At 43.6% G+C, this 24,621-nt stretch overlaps 6 protein-coding genes across 6 annotated transcripts; 2 read left to right on the forward strand and 4 right to left on the reverse strand.

Moving 5' to 3' along the window:
• Window positions 1-4,733: 4,733 nt before the first annotated feature.
• Window positions 4,734-7,054, reverse strand: LOC139456050 (polyhomeotic-proximal chromatin protein-like). Its single transcript, XM_071237559.1, has 3 exons — window positions 7,049-7,054; window positions 5,465-6,646; window positions 4,734-5,348 (listed from the first exon to the last, which is right to left on the reverse strand). The coding sequence occupies exons 1-3, from the start codon at window positions 7,052-7,054 to the stop codon at window positions 4,734-4,736; spliced, it is 1,803 nt and encodes a 600-aa protein (XP_071093660.1).
• A 5,643-nt stretch (window positions 7,055-12,697) lies between these two features.
• On the forward strand, window positions 12,698-13,975 carry LOC139455309 (probable G-protein coupled receptor B0563.6). Its single transcript, XM_071236861.1, has one exon. It carries the CDS (start codon window positions 12,698-12,700, stop codon window positions 13,973-13,975), a length of 1,278 nt encoding a protein of 425 aa, XP_071092962.1.
• A 149-nt stretch (window positions 13,976-14,124) lies between these two features.
• Window positions 14,125-15,306, forward strand: LOC139456051 (uncharacterized). The gene has a single exon (XM_071237560.1). The coding sequence runs from the start codon at window positions 14,125-14,127 to the stop codon at window positions 15,304-15,306; it is 1,182 nt and encodes a 393-aa protein (XP_071093661.1).
• Window positions 15,307-20,551: 5,245 nt separating this feature from the next.
• On the reverse strand, window positions 20,552-21,151 carry LOC139456052 (probable DNA repair protein RAD50). Its single transcript, XM_071237561.1, has one exon. It carries the CDS (start codon window positions 21,149-21,151, stop codon window positions 20,552-20,554), a length of 600 nt encoding a protein of 199 aa, XP_071093662.1.
• A 432-nt stretch (window positions 21,152-21,583) lies between these two features.
• LOC139456054 (uncharacterized) lies at window positions 21,584-22,021 on the reverse strand. Its single transcript, XM_071237562.1, has one exon. It carries the CDS (start codon window positions 22,019-22,021, stop codon window positions 21,584-21,586), a length of 438 nt encoding a protein of 145 aa, XP_071093663.1.
• A 149-nt stretch (window positions 22,022-22,170) lies between these two features.
• Window positions 22,171-23,448, reverse strand: LOC139455310 (probable G-protein coupled receptor B0563.6). The gene has a single exon (XM_071236862.1). The coding sequence runs from the start codon at window positions 23,446-23,448 to the stop codon at window positions 22,171-22,173; it is 1,278 nt and encodes a 425-aa protein (XP_071092963.1).
• Window positions 23,449-24,621: the final 1,173 nt, after the last annotated feature.

The raw sequence follows: 24,621 nt of genomic DNA on the forward strand, positions 1-24,621 counted from the left end.
CGGCATTGACTGGATAAGTGTACGAATTCTGTCCTGCGGAATTCTGCGCCATTCTGCTTGTAACGCGTTGGCCAGTTGTGGGAGTGTCTGCGGCGTGGTCTGACGTTTACGTACACGTCGATCGAGTTCATCCCAGAGGTGTTCGATTGGGTTGAGATCTGGAGATCTCGACGGCCAGGGCGTTTTGACACACGGTTTGTCGAATATCAGGCCACAAACGTTTTCCAATAACATATATCCAATTAATATACCGTGTCTTTTTGTGTAGTCAAGTTCAATTCACTACTACCTGTGCGTTTCTTTTTTGGAAGTTTCATTTTTTTGTACGAGGGGCCTATTTATCTTGGACTATGTTGATGGAATTAATGCTTAATATTTTTCCCCATAATCCCCTCTGTGATCCACTGACTTCTGTAAATATAAGCGAACAAAAAAAACATTTCCATAATCAAAACAGAAATATCTGCCCAAAATTGTAGTCCATTGTATTCCGACCATATCATGATCATGTTTGAATAACTGTCAAATAGTGATGACACCAGGTGTTCGCGAAAAGGTGAGCGTATCCTCCACCACCGGTTGTACACGTCAAACACACATGCAAAGGCAAGTCAATTGTTCAACTGGAAAAAAACACGGGAACATGGTACATCTTAATACAGGGAATTGGATCTGACATCATTTTGGTCAGATTTGGAAATGTCGTCCACATGTCTTCCATAAAACTTTGTGAAAGCTTTACCGAAGCTTTTAAAGTTATAACCGTGATCGAACAACTTCGGAGCAAGAGTCGTATGACGGTCTTTGAAATCTTGGTAGAAAGAGAATGCTCAATAGCACCTCAAAAGTTGTGAAATGGGCTAGAACTGCAGGAATAGAGCTTGACATAAAGGGAAAGCTGTCGTTTGTTTGTATTCCAGGCGCCAATTAGTGAAGCACTTATTCCTGGCAAAGTCCACACACGTCATAAACATAAGGCGCTGCCTGTTAGACATCCATCAGTTTGGTTTAAACATATTTTATTTCAAAAGAAATCTGGATCAGTAAACAAGCCAAGCCTGCTTATGTAAATACCTCTCCAGGTAACAACTTAACAACAGCTGGTTATATATAAAATTGTGCTAAACATAAACATACCAAATGCACAAATGAAATACATGAAGCCAATACATTAAAGCAAGTTGAAGCCCTCAATATCCCAGTATAGTACAGGAAACACTGAATGTGTGCATAGCGCATATCGACGTGCTTACCTGTGCCTCGAGCTTTGTACCAGAACCGATGTGCGTGTCGCAGGGACGACGTCCACAAAGACGTTAACGAATAATGACACACAAATGTGTGTGACATTCAGTTTTAATGTCGACGAAAGTTGCGCGTAGGGTGAGTGAGTTGGATTTAACGCCGCTTTTAACAGTATTCCATTTATATCACGGCGTGTCAGCTTAATGTGGGAGGAAAGCCCGAAGTGATGCAGGTCTCAGACATTTACCACTTCGATGAAACCCACGAGCACGGGTATGGTGCTGACAAACCAAGAAATATAATCGGGGCGAACCGGGATTCGAACCCACAATCATAGATTTCTGGCGTGCCCAAGAGACGCAACTTTGCACAGCGAATAGCGGCGCCTTAGACGACTGGGCCACCCGTTCCCCCGTTGCGCGTAGAAAATGGTCCTGATTAGAGTCAGTCTCTCCTGGTGAATGGTTTACAAGAAGATAAGAGGGTGACACCTACGCTTAAAGACGTAGACTTAACGACAAGACAGTTCTGTAAACGATAGTTTTGAGACCATAAAGAATCACACGCACATACGCACGCACGCACATACGCACACACGCACGCAATGAGCACACACATATTACAAGATCCTCAAAGGCAGATGCAGTCAGCTTTAGAACGAATTAAGGATGTCAATGGTTGATCGCCCGGAAATGATACATTCGTGAAATGTTTGGAATCTCCCACTGCATGTACATACCGCCTCCGTGGTCTAGTGGTAGAGCGTCCGCCCGGAGACGTACCAAAAGACGTTAACAGGTGGTACTTGTTGTTACCCTGTCTGGCGCTCGGCATTTAGGGGCTGAAACAAGGACTGGTCGGCTCGGAGTCAGTATACTGTGTCTGAGTGGTGTATTCATGTTAAACTGCGACATGGTATCTCAGTGAGCTAGCACTATAAATCGGCATCAGTCCGGACTAGTACAAGCAGCCACACAAACACACACATGTACATGCACGTCGCTATATAAGTGCAATAATCTTGGACGCGACGTTAAACCCAATTTCATTTCATTTTGTGTTGAGGATACAACTTTGATCTCAAGGTACAGTCGCTATGCACGTTGTGTTCACTATACTTCATCCATTGACAGGAACGACAGGCACAACCAGGTGTACCTCATCACAGCTCTTTGACTTAATATGGTTTCATGTTCTGACAATGTGTCATTTCCCAACATTGCCAATGACGCCGGTAGCAAAGCAACTACATGATGAACACATTGCACGAGAACACATTTAATGCAAGTCTATAATGAAGGTCGGCCTAGTAGTACTGTGTCAATGGCTTGTCTACCCTTCCTCTGGGTACACGCTCAATCACTGACACGGTTGCTGACACATCCTTCATGGTATACACCAACAAGCAAACCCTTTTCCCCAAATTCCATACTTTCGAAACTCTCCCAGTCAGCCTAAAACTCATCCCCCTGGAACTCTTGTCAAGGGTAATCTCCTCTTCTAAGAGGGTTTGAGCTTTTATGTTTGCCTAAAGCAAAATCGCCTTTACTCTGTTGTCCGAGGTTCGACCTTGTTTCTCTGCCATTACGTGTGTAGATTCGAAATGTCATCGCCAGAAATCAACCAGTCTTGATTATCCCGCGATATGCCAAGGAGAGGCACGGGCCACCGAGCCATGGATGCCCGTGCCTGTAATAAAAACACAAGATGAGATTGGGTTAAATGGCCGAGGGTGTGCAGGTACTAGTGGGCTACTAAGCTGCTAGTTGTGTATACCAAAATGCTGCCGTTGCCATGGCCACTAGCGTGGCCAAAGGCGATTCGCAGCTAGCGCTGATGGCCTGAGACTGCTACCGCTGTCCGCCCCCCACGGTACCATATTTAAACGCTACTATTGCTTGGCAACTACCACGCTGCCAAAAGCAACTACCGCTGCTGACCTAAATCAGACTACCGCTGCCCGGCCCCAGGTAGCCGGCCAAAGCAGATACCACTGCCTGGCACAATTAGCAAAACCATTGTGCGACTACCGCCGCGGACCCAACTGTCAGCTACTGCTTGACAAGACGACTTCCGCCGCCGGGCCGATATACGTGGCAATTGGTTGCCCAACGTATGTTATTTTACGATTCCGCGGCTGAAAAGTCGGGAAAGACAAGGTTCCCACTGAGAAGCAGTTAACCCCGGAAAGGTTCCTGCTGAAAAGCAGGTGGCCTTAAGCACGAGTATTAATTTGGAAGCTAGTTACTTTGTTACTAGCAGTGTAGCCCACAAGAACTCCGCCACAAAGCAGTCTTGAATATCTGCCAAAACATTCCTCAGAGAAAAAAGCAGCAACATAATGATAAAAAGTATATCAACGGAACACTAAAATTCAGTGATGACACACGGTGTTCTCACAAAAAGGGAGCACGTTCATGTTGTGAAAAGCATCAGATTAACATTGACAACAGCAGGTAATAGATATTTTAACAAACAGATAATTGGATGAAGCCAGATGTCAAGTAAGAAGAACAAATAGCACACGGATAATGACGCCAGGTGTTCAGTAAGGATAAGGATTAAAAGAATTAATAGGATTAAACAGTTGTGACAAGCTGATTAGATCCTAATTAAAATATTCTGTTGCTTGATCAGATCTTCACTGGCAGACGGGATGTATTACCCACTGTTGATGAAAGGTTTGTGACGGCGGATTTCTGTAGCTTCTGAGAGTTTTCTTTCTTTTGGTGAATCTCTGATGTCTGGCTGAGAGGATTTTGACTTTGTTAAACTGATTTTGATGGCTAAGGAACTTTTGCTGGTGACTGATTTGCTGTCTGCTTTGGCTGTTGAAGTCTCATGGTCTTTGATGCGGGTATCTCCTGGACGGGAGGTTTCACCAAAGTATAGGCACCACAGTCACAATTAATCTTATAGATTACTCCTTTGGGGAGTTGCCTGTAGGAGGGGGGTTGCGACCATTAGCTTGGAGGATGGTTCTGAGGGATGGGGAGACAATGAAGAAGGTGTCGATGCTGTTTGGTGCTGTTTGGTAATCTGCTGATTTGATGAGGGGTCTTGCCAATGCTGGATAGGGTGACTGTGTTTGGGGCGGATTCGGGTCTGGTTGGTTGGTTGGTCTGGATGCCACACTTTGTATTGGGGTTGGTTAGAGTTTAAATGAATGTACTGGTCTGAATGGGTAGGTTTTCTGTAGACAGTGGTTTAGATCTTGCTGTTGGGGTCTCTGGATACAAGGACGTGTAGGAAGGGAGCTGTTGGTTGTTGTCTCTGTTGTGCTCTGGATACAAGGACGTGTAGGAAGGGAGCTGTTGGTTGTTGTCTCTGTTGTGCTCTGGCTACAAGGACGTGTAGGAAGGGATCTGTTGGTTGTTGTCTCTGTTGTGCTCTGGATACAAAGACGTGAAGGAAGGGAGCTGTTGGTTGTTGTCTCTGTTGTGCTCTGGCTACAAGGACGTGTAGGAAGGGAAGGGAGCTGTTGGTTGCTATCTCTGTTGTGCTCTGGCTACAAGGACGTCTAGGAAGGGAGCTGTTGGTTGTTGTCTCTGTTGTGCTCTGGCTACAAGGACGTGTAGGAAGGGAGCTGTTAGTTGTTGTCTCTGTTGTGCTCTGGCTACAAGGGCGTGTAGGAAGGGATCTGTTGGTTGTTGTCTCTGTTGTGCTCTGGCTACAAGGACGTGTAGGAAGGGAGCTGTTAGTTGTTGTCTCTGTTGTGCTCTGGATACAAGGGCGTGTAGGAAGGGATCTGTTGGTTGTTGTCTCTGTTGTGCTCTGGATACAAAGACGTGAAGGAAGGGAGCTGTTGGTTGTTGTCTCTGTTGTGCTCTGGCTACAAGGACGTGTAGGAAGGGAAGGGAGCTGTTGGTTGCTATCTCTGTTGTGCTCTGGCTACAAGGACGTGTAGGAAGGGAGCTGTTGGTTGTTGTCTCTGTTGTGCTCTGGCTACAAGGACGTGTAGGAAGGGAGCTGTTAGTTGTTGTCTCTGTTGTGCTCTGGCTACAAGGGCGTGTAGGAAGGGATCTGTTGGTTGTTGTCTCTGTTGTGCTCTGGCTACAAGGACGTGTAGGAAGGGAGCTGTTGGTTGCTATCTCTGTTGTGCTCTGGATACAGGGACGTGAAGGAAGGGAGCTGTTGGTTGTTGTCTCTGTTGTGCTCTGGTTACAAGGACGTGTAGGAAGGGAGCTGTTGGTTGCTATCTCTGTTGTGCTCTGGCTACAAGGACGTCAAGGAAGGGAGCTGTTGGTTGTTGTCTCTGTTGTGCTCTAGCTACAAGGACGTGAAGGAAGGGAGCTGTTGGTTGTTGTCTCTGTTGTGCTCTGGATACAAAGACGTGTAGGAAGGGAACTGTTGGTTGTTGTCTCTGTTGTGCTCTGGATACAAAGACGTGTAGGAAGGGAGCTGTTGGTTGTTGTCTCTGTTGTGCTCTTGATACAAAGACGTGTAGGAAGGGAGCTGTTGGTTGTTGTCTCTGTTGTGCTCTGGATACAAAGACGTGAAGGAAGGGAGCTGTTGGTTGTTGTCTCTGTTGTGCTCTGGATACAAGGACGTGTAGGAAGGGAGCTGTTGGTTGTTGTCTCTGTTGTGCTCTGGATACAAGGACGTGTAGGAAGGGAGCTGTTGGTTGTTGTCTCTGTTGTGCTCTGGATACAAGGACGTGTAGGAAGGGAGCTGTTGGTTGTTGTCTCTGTTGTGCTCTGGATACAAGGACGTGTAGGAAGGGAGCTGTTGGTCGTTGTCTCTGTTGTGCTCTGGCTACAAGGACGTGTAGGAAGGGAGCTGTTGGTTGTTGTCTCTGTTGTGCTCTGGATACAAGGACGTGTAGGAAGGGAGCTGTTGGTTGTTGTCTCTGTTGTGCTCTGGATACAAGGACGTGTAGGAAGGGAGCTGTTGGTTGTTGTCTCTGTTGTGCTCTGGATACAAGGACGTGTAGGAAGGGAGCTGTTGGTTGTTGTCTCTGTTGTGCTCTGGATACAAGGACGTGTAGGAAGGGAGCTGTTAGTTGTTGTCTCTGTTGTGCTCTGGCTACAAGGACGTGTAGGAAGGGAGCTGTTGGTTGTTGTCTCTGTTGTGCTCTGGATACAAGGACGTGTAGGAAGGGAGCTGTTGGTTGTTGTCTCTGTTGTGCTCTGGCTACAAGGACGTCTAGGAAGGGAGCTGTTGGTTGTTGTCTCTGTTGTGCTCTGGATACAAGGACGTGTAGGAAGGGATCTGTTGGTTGTTGTCCCTGCTGTGCTCTGGCTACAAGGGAGTGTAGGAAGGGAGCTGTTGGTTGTTGTCTCTGTTGTGCTCTGGCTACAAGTGCCTGTAGGAAGGGATCTGTTGGTTGTTGTCTGTTGTGCTCTGGATACAAGGACGTGTAGGAAGGGAGCTGTTGGTTGTTGTCTCTGCTGTGCTCTGGCTACAAGGACGTGTAGGAAGGGAGCTGTTGGTTGTTGTCTCTGTTGTGCTCTGGCTACATGGACGTGTAGGAAGGGAGCTGTTGGTTGTTGTCTCTGTTGTGCTCTGGCTACAAGGACGTGTAGGAAGGGAAGGGAGCTGTTGGTTGTTGTCTCTGTTGTGCTCTGGCTACAAGGACGTGTAGGAAGGGAGCTGTTGGTTGTTGTCTCTGTTGTGCTCTGGCTACATGGACGTGTAGGAAGGGAGCTGTTGGTTGTTGTCTCTGTTGTGCTCTGGATCCTTTGACAAAAATCTGCGGAGTCTGCACTATAGGATTTAGCGTTATGTTGCCATGGAGACAGAGAACAACCACAAACTCCTCTTCCAGCAACAATTGAAAACCTGATGTTTAGCCTACACGAACCTCCATCAGTATCGCTACTGATGTCTGGGACTCTGAACATGCATTGTAGAAAATAAAGTGCAGACATTACCGGCTCACATCACGGAAATGTGTGCAGTCAGTCGCCCGTGAAATTACTAGTCGTTCCAGTGTCGACTGTTTTGATGGTTATTACCATCACTTAACAAACCATGCCCAATAGACACATGGCGTGTTTAGCGGAGAATGGTACTTTCTGATTAGATGCTGTATCTGCAATTTGCTATGTTGCTTAGTGATGCCAGAAGTCCGAGCAAAGACGTGCATGGGACGGTTTGATCTAGGGCTGGGACGAGTCCAAATTCACTACCCGGGTACCCACCCCCCTATTACCCGACCCTACCCGGGTACCCACTGTGGGCCTCAGGAGATGTCTCAAAATGTCCGATTGGGAACATTTTTAGCATAGCCCTGGCAAAACGTATTTAGATAAACGTATTAAACAATCTGGTCATTCATACACCGAAGCTGAATTAAGTTATATCTTTATTCACCCATATGAAAAATCAGAAGAAATGGGTGCACAGTCAGAAAGAAATGCGAACATTAGTGACTTGTAGTGTAGCCATAGAGTTCTGGATAATTTTTGTCATAAAACAATATAACACGTGACTAACCACGGGTCAGGGTAGTCCTGTGGGTACCCGGGTCCTACTCAGTACCCACCCGACCCGGGTGCCCGAGTTAACCGTCCCAGCCCTAGTTTGATCCCAGTTTGCCTACTGAAACTACTGTAGGCACCCTGGAAACTCCCTATTTATGCAATTGTATTGGACCACTATTGAAGTCTTTGAAAGGTATTTAGAAGTTGGAAGAACACGGATACATGACATTCGTCATGTATAACAATTTGTAGTTTGTAGTCTTTGTAGGCCAACTTCTTGCTCCTTCTTCAGTTGAATAGAGTTAGCATGTAGAGATGTGAAATATTGTTTTACGCCGCACTCAGAAATATTCCTGCTGTATGACGGCGGTCTGTAAATAATCGAGTCTTGACCAGACCATCCAGTGATTGACATCATGAGCATCGATCTACACAATGGGATACGATGACCTCAACCAAGTCAGGGAGTATGGCCATCGTTAGTCGCCTCTTACGATAAGCATAGTCACCTTTTACGGCAAGCATAGGCTGCTGAAGACCTATTCTACCCAAGACCTTCATTGGTCAAATATTAAATAATAATACTTCAAGAGATAAATAATATGTTTACAAAAGGAACAATGTTTACATATGGCGGGAATAATGTACAAATATAACAATAAAACAACGAAGTCAATGAGATAAAGAGACATTACAATTAAGTACAATGAAGGTGAGGTGGGGTGTGGTGAAATGGGGTTTAACGTCGCGTCCATGATTATTGCACTTATATAGCGACGTGCAAGCACGTGTGTGTGTGTGGCTGCTTGAACAAGTCCGGATTGATGCCGATTTATAGTGCTAGCTCACTGAGATATCATGCCGCGGTTTAACATGAATACCCCACTCAGACACAGCATACTGACTCCGAGCCGACCAGTCCTTGTTTTAGCCCCTTAATGCCGAGCGCCAGACAGGGTAACAACAATTACCATCTGTTCACGTCTTTTGGTATGACGCGGCCGTCATCGAACTCCGGACCTTCCGCTATCCGGGCGGACGCTCTACCACTAGACCACGGAGGCGGTCAGTACAGTGAAGGCGTAGTGAAGGGGTTGGGTGAGATAACACGGAGCTGACTATAGTAACATCAACCATGAGGTAATCAAGATTTCGAAATGGGTTGATGATATGATTAAGTCACTGTGAAGTACACGCTGGTATGTATTTGTTGCCTGTGGGGTAACGGGTGGCCCAGTCGTCTAAGGCGACGCGATTCGCTGTGCAGAGTTGCGTCCCTTGGGCACACCAGAAACCTATCATTATGGGTTCGAATCCCGGTAAGCCCCGATTATGTTTCTAGGTTTGTCAGCACCATACCCAAGCTCGTGGGTTTCACCGAAGTGGCAAACGTCTGAGACCTGCATCACTTCGGGCTTTCCTCTCACTTTTTGCTGTCAGACGCCGCACTGCACTACCTCCGCCATGCGATGGAGGCCTGTTAAAAAACCGGACAATCAAGTGATGGACCAGCACATTTAGTGACGTAGCACATTTACTAATTTTGTTGAAACTAAAAACGATACATAAGAAATCTCTTGTAAAAGCAGAGTCGTTTGTTGATTCCGGCTAAAACATGAACATGTCAAATAGTGGTTATATCTGGTGTTTGCAAAACGGTGAGCGTATCCTACCCCACCGGCGGCACCCGTCACAAATACATGTAAAGGCAAGGCAAGTGTTAACCTGAAAAAAAGCACACAGGAACATATGGTACAAGTCACAATAGGGAATTGAGTCGGACATCGTGTTGGTCACTGATGCAACACATTTGGAAATGTATTCCACATGCCTCCTATTAATCGTTTTGAAAGCTTCACTGAGGGCGTGCATGTTCTTATCCTGATCAATCAACTTTTGAGCAAGAATTGACATCAAAGGCTGGGGCTGCTGGCAGATTGCTCGAGATGAAGCGAAAGTCATCACACTTGGCAAAATGGCAAAATACCCATTTTTTCATCATACAAGAACAGCTCCAATAATATACATATAGCATTTACACTATTTACGTTTACGAGAAGTCTTCCAAATTGAAAGGCAGAGGCTAACCCAGAAATTGGCACGCACAGTGCCAGTCCACACAAAACGAGAGCAAATGCTATGGATACCAGTAAACAGTATCACTGTACTTTAACACTATATAGTTAATACGGTAATTTACAGACTGCTCACTCAGACTGCCCACCCCCTCCTATGTAAATCCTTGGCATTTCTCTTTGTAGATGTCTTATTCTCTCTATTAATTTCAGAAGGCCCTCAAACTTGAAGCATAATCGTGAAATGCAGATAGTATGTGAAGAAATAACATTCATGTTAATTTTTACCCTGGATACAGAATTATATATATTGACTATTCTCGGTTAGTTTTATTGTTTTTATGCGATTTTCTTGGTACAGTAAAGTACGGTTTTAACAAACTCAAAGGGACTACTAATTTTAGTTCGTTATAACCGTAGTTCGTTATAAGCATATATAAAGCATAACTACAGCAAATAGTCGGGACCAAAAAAGTAAGTTCGTTAAATCCGTCAGTTCGTTATAATCGTGTTCGTTATAACCGTAGTTTACTGTATTTGTGTCTTGCCTTTCTTAGATGAGTCTGTGTAACCGAAAACACATTGTGTGATGAGTGCAATGCATCTTTCTCCCTGCATCATATTCTTCTTTATGGGATTCACATTGAGGCCACAGATTTGATCTACCTTCCATTCCCACTGAGTAACGCTCATGTTTCAAACAGTTGGAACTTCCGGTTGTTCCAGATGGCCGAGAAATCCGAGCACTGCGCAGAACTGATCTGAACATAGAGCAATACCAACCATACGCATACACTGGAAGTAACCAGTCATTACCACAGGATAAGGTCTGTTGGTTTAAGAGTTAACTACACAATAAACGAGAGGGTATCAAATGTTATTTAGACAGAATGTAACTACTGGTTCCGTACATTATCACCAATGTCGGACATTTGTGGGTAAATCGTGTTGTTTCGAGCGATTTGGCATTGGGTGTAACTCTACACTGTGGCGCGTTATTATTCCTCTCTTTGTCCTTGGGTGTCCTTGGGTGTCCTTGGCTGTTTGTGACACGATACATTGTTTTTGATGTCCCTAATTCGTGTTTTATTGGTGATAAATGACCAGATCACTATGCGTGGCACTCCAGCAATACTTCTAGTTCGATATATCAACACACCCTGATGGACTCACATACACGGAAGGAAGTGTTTCCGCACATTTCAGTATCAGTTTGGATTGTCAAGGTACACAGGACATATACAAAAAGGTCAGCAAAAAGCTTTGATTCTGTTCACCTGTTTGTCATTTCCGGGCCCATTTCCACAAAGCCATCTTAGCGCTAAGACGACCATAGCTCTCATTCTTTAACACAGAGTTACGACAACCGTATCGCTAAGCTCGCTTTGTGGAACGTGACCCCAGACAGAATAGGTTTGCAAGATGTTTTAAGAACTGACTTACAATTGAGTGTGACATGGCTGATTATGTCTGCGGATGGAGTTCGTTGCTCATGTAATAATCTATTTGTTTGTCTGACCAATACTCGATTATTCATCAGATGACGTGTCGCTGAAAACCTCTCGAAAGTGTCGTAGTTAAACATCCATTCACTCACTAACCTTTTTAATTGTATTGTAATAAAATAAATTCAAATTTTGTTAAATACGTATTCAAACTGATCGGGTTTTGTGAGGATCTGGCTTAGAATAGGTCGCAAGCAACGTATGCTTTTGTAAAAACCATCTAAGATGGATCGGGTCGGTCGTCTCTGTGACTTGATTGATTCATAGACTCAAACCACAAGGTACTTATGACCTATCCGGCCATAGCATCCCAACGTGGAGAAGAGTACCGAAACAGGATGTGGTTCGGGCAGGCAGACAGACGTTTTATGATAATCCCCATGTGGCAAGGTATTTTTAAAGACCGTCAGTTAACTGATAAATCTGCTAAAATCTGTTAAATCTGCGTAACTTGACTAAAAATCTAATCATGTACATCACGTGACAAATGTTAATATCCAATCTGCATTGTAGTATGGGCCTTGATATAAATTACTGAATAAGATGTCTGTCTGTCTGTCTGTCTGTCTGATTTATGATAAATTATTCTTTTGAGTTTCGTTTGTTGTTGATGTTGTCTTGTCCAGTCTAATGCAGAAATTAGTCAATTTCATGAATTGTTTAATAAAGTATGTATGATCAATCTGGAATTTACTTCTTAATAACACGGCTGTGAGGAGTTTCGTCACTTCTTGTTGTTTGTTTTATCACATCTTGTTGTTGTTTGTTTTTCTATGCCCCAGTCAGTTCTATTCAGTTATAGACAGCAGCCTGTAAATAATGTGCCTGTGCCTAGGAGCAACGTCGTTCACCGTCGGGGTTCCATGACAAGCGATCCGCCAAGTCGCAAAGTCGCCAAGCATGACCAACAGTTCCATTTAGTCGCCTGTTTTGCGAATAGAATAGTTTACTTGTCATTAAAATAAAAAAAGGTCATCGTTAAAAGAAAACCCTATCATGATTGTGATGAGATATATGAGGAAAGCACATACGCTTTTGTCAAGTCATAAAATGGTGCACGTCTTTCCTGTAGTTGAAGTAGAGCTGGCAAAAACACTGTGCCTTGCTGAGAATATTGCGGTGGCCGGAGATAGCACGAGATGATAAGCGACAGAACGAGGCGAGAAAGCAATAAATAGTTAAAGCAAGTAAGCGATAGAGCAAGAAAACGATAAAGCGAGAAAGCAATATAGAGCGAGAAAGCAATATTTCACATAATGCGGTACATGTTACCCTTTATACCTAGGATTTTGAACTTTGGTTGATATAGACACAGAATGCTATCTCATTTCGTGTGGATCAAACTGGCCCGTTGGCTAAATTCTCTCAATTTTCCGCTACAGGCCACATTAGAACTGTATTACCCTACTCACTCGAAGTAACTATCAACACAGATTTTCTGTTACAGATGCGGGCACTGCACATCAGCATATCCGTCCTTTCAACACTTTTACTTACTGAATGTTCTCTCGCCTTAGACGTCGGTGTGAGTAAAGCCTCGACTACGACAATAAACCACAGCACCCACTCGTCAACACCGACTACAAGGACAAACACGTCTACCTTGACGAATGTTACCCAGACCAAGCCAAAAGTCACTCGTCGGACAACGCCTGATAATGTACCCGGATTAGTCAGCGCAGAAGTGTCGAGAAAAGGAACATTCATCATTAATCTAATTCTTAAACCCATCTTGTGTATTTCCGGTTTTGTGATGAACGTCATCGGATGTTGTGTACTTCTCCACAAGTCGTTACGTCACTCTTCCTACCATTATCTGTTGGGTCTATTAATAGCTGACTGTGGGTTTCTTCTCTGTGGCATCCTGCACATGCCGACGCATATATCAAGAGAGTACGACGTTGTGTATGCAAGCTACCTGTCATCTGTGCTGGTTATTCCCGTTTGGCAATATATGGAAAGAGCCTTTTCCAAAGTGTCGTGCTACATTATCTGTATCTTAGCTCTGGAGAGACTTATAGCTATATCCTTCCCGCTCAAGGTCAAGACTTTGTTCCTCGTCCGCCATTCGGGAAAACTCACCACAGCTCTGTTTGTCATCATATTCATGTTACATATTCCACGCATATTCCTGATACGCTTTGTATGGAGATTCAGCCGACAGTTCAACGTATCCATGTATGTTAGAGAACCTAAAGCCTACCACGAGCCACTGAGGTCCTTTATGACAATTTACATCAATTTCGTCCTGAAAATTGTCATGACGTATATCCCACCGTTCCTTCTTCTTGTGTTTAACATCGGTATCTGGATTCAATTATCTGTCATCAGAAGTCGACGCAAGTCCCTCTTCGGTACGGTATCAGATGAGCAATGGAAAGTGACCTTGACCTTAATGATCATTTCTACGTTTTTTCTGATAGTTTACATTCCACTTATTGCAGTTAATGTTCTGGAAACACTGGATCCAGCACGATTTTCCCGCGTGGGCACAGAACGCAATTTTAGAGAACTATTCAGCAGTATCTCGTCTCTCGGCTGGACCATCAACAGCGCCAACGACTTCATCATCTACGTCGTCACCAACGTCAGGTTCAGGGTCACGTTCAAAAAAATGTTTTGTTGCAACAAGGAAACCCTAAACGTGACGCCTTCGACACAAATGTCAAGTTCAGGGTCACGTTTAAGAAGCTATGTTTTACCAAAACAAAATGGAAACCCCTAACGTGACGACAACTCCATCATCTACCTCATCACTAACGTTCAGGGCCAACGTTTTATTGCCATAGTAACAGGGACACATTGAACGTGAAAACTGACGACAGTCGAGTGTTGATTTGTGAAACTAGTGGCTCAAAACATGATGAACATTCTATGTCGTCGGCGTACTATGACACCTTGATAGCGTACTATGACACCATGACGGCGTACTATGACACCATGATAGCGTACTATGACACCATGACGGCGTACTTCGACACTTTGACGGCGTACTATGACACTTTGACGGCGTACTATGACACCATGACAGCGTATTATGACACCATGACGGCGTACTATGACACCATTTCGGCGTACTATGACAAGTTGACGGCGTACTATGACAAGTTGACGGCGTACTATGACACTTTGACGGCGTACTATGACACCATGGCGGCGTACTATGACAAGTTGACGGCGTACTTTGACACTTTGACGGCGTACTATGACACCATGATGGCGTACTATGACAAGTTGACGGCGTACTATGATACTTTGACGGCGTACTATGACACCATGACGGCGTACTATGACACCATGATGGCGTACTATGATAATTTGACAGCGTACTATGACACTTTGACGGCGTACTATGACAATTTGACGGCGTACTATGACACCATGACGACGTATTATGACACCATGACGGCGTACTATGACACTGTGACGGCATACTATGACACTATGATGGCGTACTATGACACTTTGACGGCGTACTATGACACTATGGCTACGTACATTGGCACTGTGACGGCGTACTATGACACTATGGCTACGTACATTGGCACTGTGACGGCGTACTATGACACTATGGCTACGTACATTGGCACTTTGACGACGTTCTATGACACTATGGCTACGTACTTTGGCACTGTGACGCCGTTCTATGGCACTATGGCTACGTACATTGGCACTTTGACTGCGTACTATGACACTATGGCTACGTACATTGGCACTGTGACGCCGTTCTATGGCACTATGGCTACGTACATTGGCACTGTGACGGCGTTCTATGACACTATGGCTACGTACTTTGGCACTTTGACGCCGTTCTATGGCACTATGGCTACGTACTTTGGCACTTTGACGGCGTACTATGGCACTATGGCTACGTACATTGGCACTGTGACGGCGTTCTATGACACTATGGCTACGTACATTGGCACTGTGACGGCGTTCTATGACACTATGGCTACGAACATTGGCACTTTGACGGCGTTCTATGACACTATGGCTACGTACATTGGCACAGTCATTGTAACCAGTGGCACCCGATCCACCGTGTCGACCCAATGATCAGCACGAGGTGATGCTGTTCTATTTTCCCTTGGGAATAAGAGAGTTGTATCCGGAATGTTTCGTAATGGGAAACAGAGAACACATGTGTACAGATTAAACCCCTTTGGTGACGTCACACTATTGTTATAGCAGTTGATTCTGAGCCATCCATTGGCCATTTTCAACAAATCTTTTACAAATATAACTATCGGTCATTATGCACAATTATAGAACAATTATATATCAACCATGACATAGTTTCAGTCGGAGAAACCACGCGATTTCTCAACACAGGTCATGCACAATGTGAGTGAGTGAGTGAGTTTGATTTTACGCCGCTTTTAGCAATGTTCCAGCAATATCATGGCAGGGGACACCAGAAATGGGCTTCACACATTGTACCCATGTCGGGAATCGAACCCGGGTCTTCGGCGTGACGAGCGAGCGCTTTAACCACGAGGCTACCCGACCGCCCCCATGCACAATGTAACACCCGTACTCTTCCCTAACATTAATCCTAAAAGAGGGTTCGATGTCAGAATGTGTCGTGTTTGTCTTCAGATACGACAGAAATGGGGATTAGTGGCCAGGCTCTGTGACGAGGTTGATTTCGTACCATCATACCCAACAGCTGTGTCGCTGACTATAAAGTACAGTCCGCTGTGATATGTCTGCAATATTGCCGACTGTGGCGTTAAACATCATTCACTCACTCAATAACCACATATCATATATCACGGTGTAGTGGTTATGGTGAATACGATGTTGGATAGTTCACTTGCTGTATACACGCGTTTAGCAATAGAAGAATTATTTAAACAAAGAAAACTTGATTAAAAGGAATGAACTTGAAGAAAATAAATTAGACAAAACAATTAAGTAGACATGTCACGGAATAGTTTGTTCACATTCATCCTATGTGAGCATAAGGCAATTCTGCAATGTACACAGCTGTGTCATATTTGTCCACTGGGCCCCATTAATGCTCTTGTCTTGGTATGTATTCTAAAACCGCAGTTGTTGATATTTAAGTTAATTTAAGAGCTCTATAATATGTATACTCTGCAAAAAAAGAAACGCAAAACGTCTTAGAGACGTACGGGTGGCGCTGTCGTCTGAAGCGCCGTATTCGATGTGGATAGTACGTCCCTTACAGTGAAGTAGTGTGCCAGAAACTCATGATCGTGTGTCTGAATCCCAGATTAGCAATGATTATGTGTGTGTCCATTTGTCAAAACATACAGGAAACTACGGTTATAACGAACTCAAAGGGACTACTAATTTTAGTTCGTTATAACCGTAGTTCCGTACATATAAGCATGACTACAGCAAGTAGTCGGGACCAAAAAGTAAGTTCGTTATATCCGTCAGTTCGTTATAAGCGTGTTCGTTATAACCGTAGTTTACTGTACATCAAAGTGGTAAGCATCAAAGATCGTGAAGCCTAACATTGTCTCGCTCAGTATCTCAGCAACTGAAAGTACTAGATTGGACAAGTTACAACATTCAGTGCCTCAGTAAAGCTTTCAAAAAGGTTGATGGAACATGTGGTGGACACGTCCATATTTTAATGCATCAGTGACAAAAATGATGACCGATGCAATTCTCCCGTTTGACTCGTACCACATTTCCGTGTTTATTGTTCAGTTTGAACAATTGCCTTGCCTTTGCGTGTGTAAGTGGCGGATGGGGCAAGATAAGCTCAACGGGAATCTTCGCTATGTGATAGAGATTCATAAACACTCGCTCGTAATATATTTGGAATCGTACAAACGATGTTGCTTTTAGGAGAGATTTCTTAGGAATATGGAAAGGATTTTGTCACTTTTATTTAAGTCACTGTTCCAGAAAGAAGTGTCATATAAACCAGTTTATCATATATTCGCAATAACTGAGTAAACTTGTCATCTATAAGTTTTTTCAATCCATTTACATTCCAAGAAAGAAGCTTAAGATGTTGTCTTTCTCATGTACTTTGGCCTTGGCCACTCCCGATCCACTGGCCCGTTGCCCGTGATGGTAAGGACTAACTACCTTTGGCTACCATCTTAGATGCTGTTTAATCAAAGGCCTGCACTCGCCCTTTCACCACAGTGCAGTCATACTGGGTAGTCACAGTAGCCTCCTCTAGCACTATCATGGTATTGTCTCCAAAGATACATGGTCTAGTGGTAGAGAGTCCGCCCGAAGGGTCCTGGGCAGCGTCATACCAAAAGACGTTAAAAGATGGTACTTGTTGTTACCCTGTCTGGCGCTTAGCATTAAGGAGCTAAAACAAGGACTGGTCGGCTCGGAGTCAGTTTACTGTGTCTGTGTGGCGTATTCACATTAAACTGTGGCATGGTATCTCAGTGGGTTAGCACTAAAAAATCGGCATCAGTCCGAACTAGTACAAGCAGCCACACACACACACACACACACACACACACACACACACACACACGACGCGACGTTAAACCCCATTTCACCTCACCTCACCTCACCTCACCTCACCTCAATAAAGATAAAGGGGATAAGATATCCTTTGCGTTTATCTCTGACGTCACTACACATGTCCACTTTTATGGCGACAGGGGGTTCTTTGGGGTATTGCTCTTTGAAAAGCTTGCGGTATTTTATGTACGCTTCTAACACTAAGGACATGTGCTTCAGTGTTTATATGTACTACATCCTCAAATATTGATTGAGCGATTTTAACATTTCAATGAAGGTAGACTTTTTATAACTTCAGAGGCGGTCGGGTAGCCTCGTGGTTAAAGCGTTCGCTCGTCACGCCGAAGAACCGGGTTCGATTCCCGACATGGGTACAATGTGTGGAGCCTATTTCTGGTGTCCCCCCGGCGTAAAACCATACTCACTCACTCACTCACTCACTCTGATAACTTCGTCCTACTCATATGGTCACGTGATCGGACCTCTGTTGTCTTCTCTGGTAAACCAAAGTTCGCAGGTAGACTAAATGTTACAGGAAGATGTTCTGATCCACTTAAAAAATGTATTATCACACTTCATAATGAGTATCACAACAATCAGGATCAATAACAGACAATATTTATTATAGATTTTCCAAATGTGTTAGTTTGTGAGTCAACATTACCGATATTATACAACCGTGGTAAAGAAGATGTGCAACAGACACTAAGTTGCTCGATTTTCAATACATGTATATTCGCCACACAGTACAATCTCATTAAAATCAGATCTATGACCGACCACTGAAACTACTAACAAGAAGTCGACATCAGCAAATTAGAAAGCAGCTTTCTCGAGCTTTACGGCACTCGTTTCAACCTGGCAACTTCCATTTCAGACTACGCTTGAAAAAATATGTTGCCACAGTTCTCGATTAAAATTTCGAAAACTGAACAAAAGAACATTCCAGAATGACTAATATATGGGTGCGATTGTATGACAGTGTTTCCCACACACTGTGCAACGCCGTTCAAATGTTTATCCCACTGAAGCGAGAGATAGACGATAATTTTGACGGAATTAACAGTCGTTCGGAATACCCTGTGTTTACGTTTTCGAGGTTGCGTGATTAGAAAACCCATTCCGACTGTCACTTTCACGATCTGGTAAGCGACGCTTTGATTGGTCGGATGAAAGGTCGTTCTGACGTGACCCGTAATTGGATGTCCTCAGATCTTTGTTCAACGTTAGCGAGAACTAAGATCTGATTATAATGAGATTGACACACATCATATATTAAAAATTAATTACAAAAGATGAAAATAATAGATAAAAATATTTGTACTTTTTGTGGGAATGAACCGGAGAAAAGAAACATCTCTTTGTTTCCTATGAGCACGTGAAGCGATCGGACTGGAACGACCTGACTCTGTTTATTACAGGCACCTTGATATCAATGTTATTTTCACTGGTCTCCTCCCATTAGTAAGACAGCCCAGTTGTGAGACACCTTAAAACAACAAGGTCATACCTGGTTGCACATGTTAATCAGGTAATTAACCCCTATCATGAAAATGGACTTGTCTTATTATAGACTGACTTTGAAATACACACAAGGAATTAACACCGGCCATAATTTCTTCAATAATAGTATGTTATCTGAACAGGTATATCTATATCTCAAGTATCAAAAACAATAAACCTACGCTTTCTTAAGAAAGATTAACGATAGTGTTCACGTGGAACAATTTATTACAAGAAAGAACCGCTGTGTTGCATAGTCTGAGGCAAAAAGACCAATGCAATTACTGAAATAATTTAATAAGAAAACGTTGCCAGGGATGTAAATACGCATTTATATTCATTCTCCGACCAATATTACACTTTGTCCTTATGTCAAGAAATATGATTTTTGTCTGTACAGTTATACGCATTCAGTTCGATCTTAAAGTCACATACTTATCCTGACAATGCACGTGAAAACAAATATGCCTGAACATGTAACATGTAACATGTAACATCCTACTGGAATGAATAAAAAAATGGATATAAATGACTGAAATTATCATCAGTATAATCACCAAGTTGTCCGGTTCTATCTTTTAATACCCAACAATGTATAGTTTCTACAGGTGGCAAGTTAGCCGCCAATTCAACATAAGAACCTAAGTTTAATCAGTGCAATGTTTCGAACTCTTATCGTCATACAGTCAAGACCCTTCTCGTTTAACATCTGAAAAGATACATGTTTTCTTCACATGAGAACAGATTATTGTCATACAAAGTGAAAATAGGATTTTAAAAATTTCGAACACTTTAATACATTTTGAAATATTATCTCTTTTTAACAATAGTTAAACCACTCATCATTACAGATGTAAAATCTTGAAACGTAATTTTCACCACCCCTTGTAGTTGCGACTTAAAAAGTAGTTCCGAGTTTCCAAATCTTTAAAAATATAAAAAATTGTAATAAAAATATTTGATCATACATTTGGATATGATCATATAACAGATGAACTAAAACATATCTTGAAAGCTACGAGACTGCTGTGGGAAGCGAAGGAATGCACGCTGGTCAAGTAACAAAGGTGGCGCTTTGCGAAACGGACAGTCTCCATCGACAAGTGAATGAGAATTTTACAGTTTGAAACGAAACATTTTCAAGAGAATAACAAACGTCAAGAAGCGATATTTACTCCATAAATAACCATCTGTCATTAGTTGGCCTTGTTAAAGTATCATAGTACGCCGCCAAAGTGTCATAGTACGCCGCCATAGTGTCATAGTACGCCGTCAAAGTGTCATAGTACGCCCTCAAAGTGTCATAGTACGCCCTCAAAGTGTCATGTTACGCCTTCATAGTGTCATAGTACGCCGCCATAGTGTCACAGTACGCCGCCATAGTGTCAAAGTACGCCGCCATAGTATCATAGTACGCCGCCATAGTATCATAGTACGCCGCCATAGTGTCATAGTACGCCGTCATAGTGTCTTTGTATGCCTTCATAGTGTCACAGTACGCCATAAAAGTATCATAGTACCCCGTCAAAGTGTCATTGTACGCCGCCATAGTGTCATAGTACGCCATCAAAGTATCATAGTACGCCGTCATAGTGTCATAGTACGCCGCCATAGTGTCATAGTACGCCGCCATAGTGTCATAGTACGCCGCCATAGTGTCATAGTACGCCGTCATAGTGTCTTTGTATGCCGTCATAGTGTCACAGTACACCATCAAAGTATCATAGTACGCCGCCATAGTGTCATAGTACGCCGCCAAAGTGTAATAGTACGCCGCCATAGTGTCATAGTACGCCCCCATAGTGTCATAGTACGCCGTCATAGTGTCATAGTACGCCGTCATAGTGTCATAGTACGCCGCCATAGTGTCATAGTACGCCGCCATAGTGTCATAGTACGCCGCCATAGTGTCATAGTACGCAGTCATAGTGTCTTTGTATGCCTTCATAGTGTCATAGTATGCCGTCAAATTGTCATGTTACGCCGTCATAGTGTGATTGTACGCAATCATAGTGTCACAGTACGCCGTCAATAGTGCCATAGTACGCCGTCATAGAGCCATAGTACGCCGTTATGGTGTCGTAGTATGCCGTCACAGCGTCATAGTGTCATAGTTCGCCGCCATAGTGCCATAATACGCCATCATAGTGTCATATTACGCTTTCAAAGCGTCATAGTAAGCCGTCATAGCCTCATAGTACGCCGTCATACTGTCATAGTACGGTATTAATGTGTCATAGTACGCCGTCACAGTGCCATAGTACGCCGTCATAGTGTCATAGCCGCGTCCTAATGGCATAGTACGCCGTCAAAGTGTCATAATACACCGTCAAGTGTCACAGTACGCCGTCATAGTGTCTTAGTACGCTATCAAAGTCTCATAGTACGCCGTTATTGGGTCATAGTACGCCGTCACAATGCCATAGTACGCCTTCCTAGTTTCATAGTTCGCCGCCATAGTGTCACAGTACGCCGTTAAAGTGTCATAGTACGCTATCAAAGTGTCAAAGTAGGCCGTCATCGTGTCATAGTACGCCATCATAGTGCCAATGTAGGTAGCTATAATGTAAAAGTACGCCGTCAAAGTGTCATAGTACGACGTCAAAGTGTCATAATACGCCATCAAAGTGCCATAGTACGCCGTCAAAGTGTCATAGTACGCCGTCAAAGTGTCATAGTATGACGTCATAGTGTCATAGTACGCCGTCAAAGTGTCATGGTACGCCATCAAAGTGTCATAGTACGCCGTCAAAGTGTCATAGTACGCAGTCAAAGTGTCATAGTACGCCGACGACATAGAATGTTCATCATGTTTTGAGCCACTAGTTTCACAAAACAAGACTCGGCTGTCGTCAGTTTTCACGTTCGATGTGTCTCTGTTACTATGGAAACAAAACGTTGGCCCTGAACGTTAGTGATGAGGTAGATGATTGAGTTGTCGTCACGTTAGGGGTTTCCATTTTGTTTTGGTAAAACATAGCTTCTTGAACGTGACCCTGGACTTGACATTTGTGTCGAAGGCGTCACGTTTAGGGGTTCCTTGTTGCAACAAAACATCTTTTTGAACGTGGCCCTGAACCTGACGTTGGTGACGACGTAGATGATGAAGTCGTTGGCGCTGTTGATGGTCCAGCCGAGAGACGAGATACTGCTGAATAGTTCTCTAAAATTGCGTTCTGTGCCCACGCGGGAAAATCGTGCTGGATCCAGTGTTTCCAGAACATTAACTGCAATAAGTGGAATGTAAACTATCAGAAAAAACGTAGAAATGATCATTAAGGTCAAGGTCACTTTCCATTGCTCATCTGATACCGTACCGAAGAGGGACTTGCGTCGACTTCTGATGACAGATAATTGAATCCAGATACCGATGTTAAACACAAGAAGAAGGAACGGTGGGATATACGTCATGACAATTTTCAGGACGAAATTGATGTAAATTGTCATGAAGGACTGCAGTGGCTCGTGGTAGGCTGTAGGTTCTCTAACATACATGGATACATTGAACTGTCGGCTGAATCTCCATACAAAGCGTATCAGGAATATGCGTGGAATATGTAACATGAATATGATGACAAACAGAGCTGTGGTGAGTTTTCCAGAATGACGGACGAGGAACAAAGTCTTGACCTTGAGCGGGAAGGATATAGCTATAAGTCTCTCCAGAGCTAAGATACAGATAATGTAGCACGACACTTTGGAAAAGGCTCTTTCCATATATTGCCAAACGGGAATAACCAGCACAGATGACAGGTAGCTTGCATACACAACGTCGTACTCTCTTGATATATGCGTCGGCATGTGCAGGATGCCACAGAGAAGAAACCCGCAGTCAGCTATTAACAGACCCAACAGATAATGGTAGGAAGAGTGACGTAACGACTTGTGGAGAAGTACACAACATCCGATGACGTTCATCACAAAACCGGAAATACACAAGATGGGTTTAAGAATCAGATTAATGATGAATGTTCCTTTTCTCGACACTTCTGCGCTGACTAATCCGGGTACATTGTCAGGCGTTGTCCGACGAGTGACTTTTGGCTGGGTCTGGGTAACATTCGTCAAGGTAGACGTGTTTGTCCTTGTAGTCGGTGTTGACGAGTGGGTGCCGTGGTTTATCGTCATGGTCGAGGCTTTACTCACACCGACGTCTAAGGCGAGAGACCATTCAGTAAGTAAAAGTGTTGAAAGGACGGATATGCTGATGTACAGTGCCCGCATCTGTAACAGAAAATCTGTGTTGATAGTTACTTCGAGTGAGTGGGGTAATATAGTTCTAATGTAGCCTGTAGCGGTAAATTGAAGAGCATTTCGCCAACGAGCCAATTTCGAGGATAATCAAGAAACTGCAAGTCCCGAGGCTTGAGCTTCATCATAAATTTCACAGAGGACACATAATCCGCTTTTTCGCGGTGCCAGTCAATTATTTCACACAAAAAAACATTTATTCGTGAATTGGGAGCATGGGTGGCCTTGACGTCTAAGCCGCCGCAATTCTGTGTGCACACCAAAACCTTTGATCGTAGGTTCGAATCCCGATTCGCCCCGATTATCTTTCTAGGTTTGTCAGTACCCTACCCGTGCCCTTAGGTTTCACCAAGTGGTAAACGTCAGAGACTTAAATCACTTTCCTCCCACGTAAAGCTGACACACCGTGATATAACCTGGAATACTGTTCAAAACTCACTCACTCACGTTATTCATCAATTAAGCTTATAAAAAACACTACTTAGTCGTGCGCAATACATAAGTGTGCTCATTAGATAACGGGAAACTTTATTCACATGCGCCATAAACGGATAACTTGGCTCCGCCCATTAAGACAGTGACGGTAACACGGACATGGGAAGGCTGTTCTCATTGGATAACTGTAAGGGTCATGTTATAACGATGGTTGCCGTGTCAAAATTATTTTGTCTTTTCCAGTATTAGATCAAATATGTTCGAGGTTTGATTAAGTACCCGGTTTGGTCATGGAAAACTCTGGGTAATATGCTTGGGTCAAATAATTTTATGAGAGCATTTAAGCAGTGAGGCAAACATAATTATACAGTTCAAAAACTACAATGTTTGTCTTTTCTGTAGTCTGTAGATATATGGATGTTCAGCACATATGCAAATATAGAAAGGGTGGAGGTTACTTTTTTCCAAGTATATGAATAGAGGATATTTGTCTTTTCTTGTCGAATAACATATTTATCACATCAGGTGACCTGGAAATGTTTCTACTGTACGAGTGACTCATATATGAGTGAAAACATCATCTTTGTCGGGTCACAAGTTGAAACAATAATATTATGTGAAAAGACAAATGATCTGCTTCTTATGTATTTTCAAACACGATCACGCTGAATAACTTAGTGTCACTGAAACCGACTGAAAGGAGTTTCGGCG

The sequence above is a fragment of the Haliotis cracherodii genome, unplaced genomic scaffold (assembly GCF_022045235.1).
Source record: "Haliotis cracherodii isolate W230 unplaced genomic scaffold, xgHalCrac1.p SCAF_11, whole genome shotgun sequence".
Lineage (NCBI taxonomy): Eukaryota > Metazoa > Mollusca > Gastropoda > Lepetellida > Haliotidae > Haliotis > Haliotis cracherodii.

Excerpts from the sequence above, each read along its gene's own strand:
- LOC139456050 (XM_071237559.1), bottom strand. Across the intron at positions 5,349-5,464 it reads CTCCCTTCCTTGACGTCCTT|AGCACAACAGAGATAGCAAC; the intron begins GTAGCCAGAGCA and ends CCCTGTATCCAG.
- LOC139455309 (XM_071236861.1), top strand. The coding sequence starts at position 12,698 with ATGCGGGCACTGCACATCAGCATATCCGTCCTTTCAACACTTTTACTT.
- LOC139456051 (XM_071237560.1), top strand. The coding sequence starts at position 14,125 with ATGTCGTCGGCGTACTATGACACCTTGATAGCGTACTATGACACCATG.
- LOC139456052 (XM_071237561.1), bottom strand. The coding sequence starts at position 21,151 with ATGACTGCGTACTATGACACTATGGCGGCGTACTATGACACTATGGCG.
- LOC139456054 (XM_071237562.1), bottom strand. The coding sequence starts at position 22,021 with ATGTCGTCGGCGTACTATGACACTTTGACTGCGTACTATGACACTTTG.
- LOC139455310 (XM_071236862.1), bottom strand. The coding sequence starts at position 23,448 with ATGCGGGCACTGTACATCAGCATATCCGTCCTTTCAACACTTTTACTT.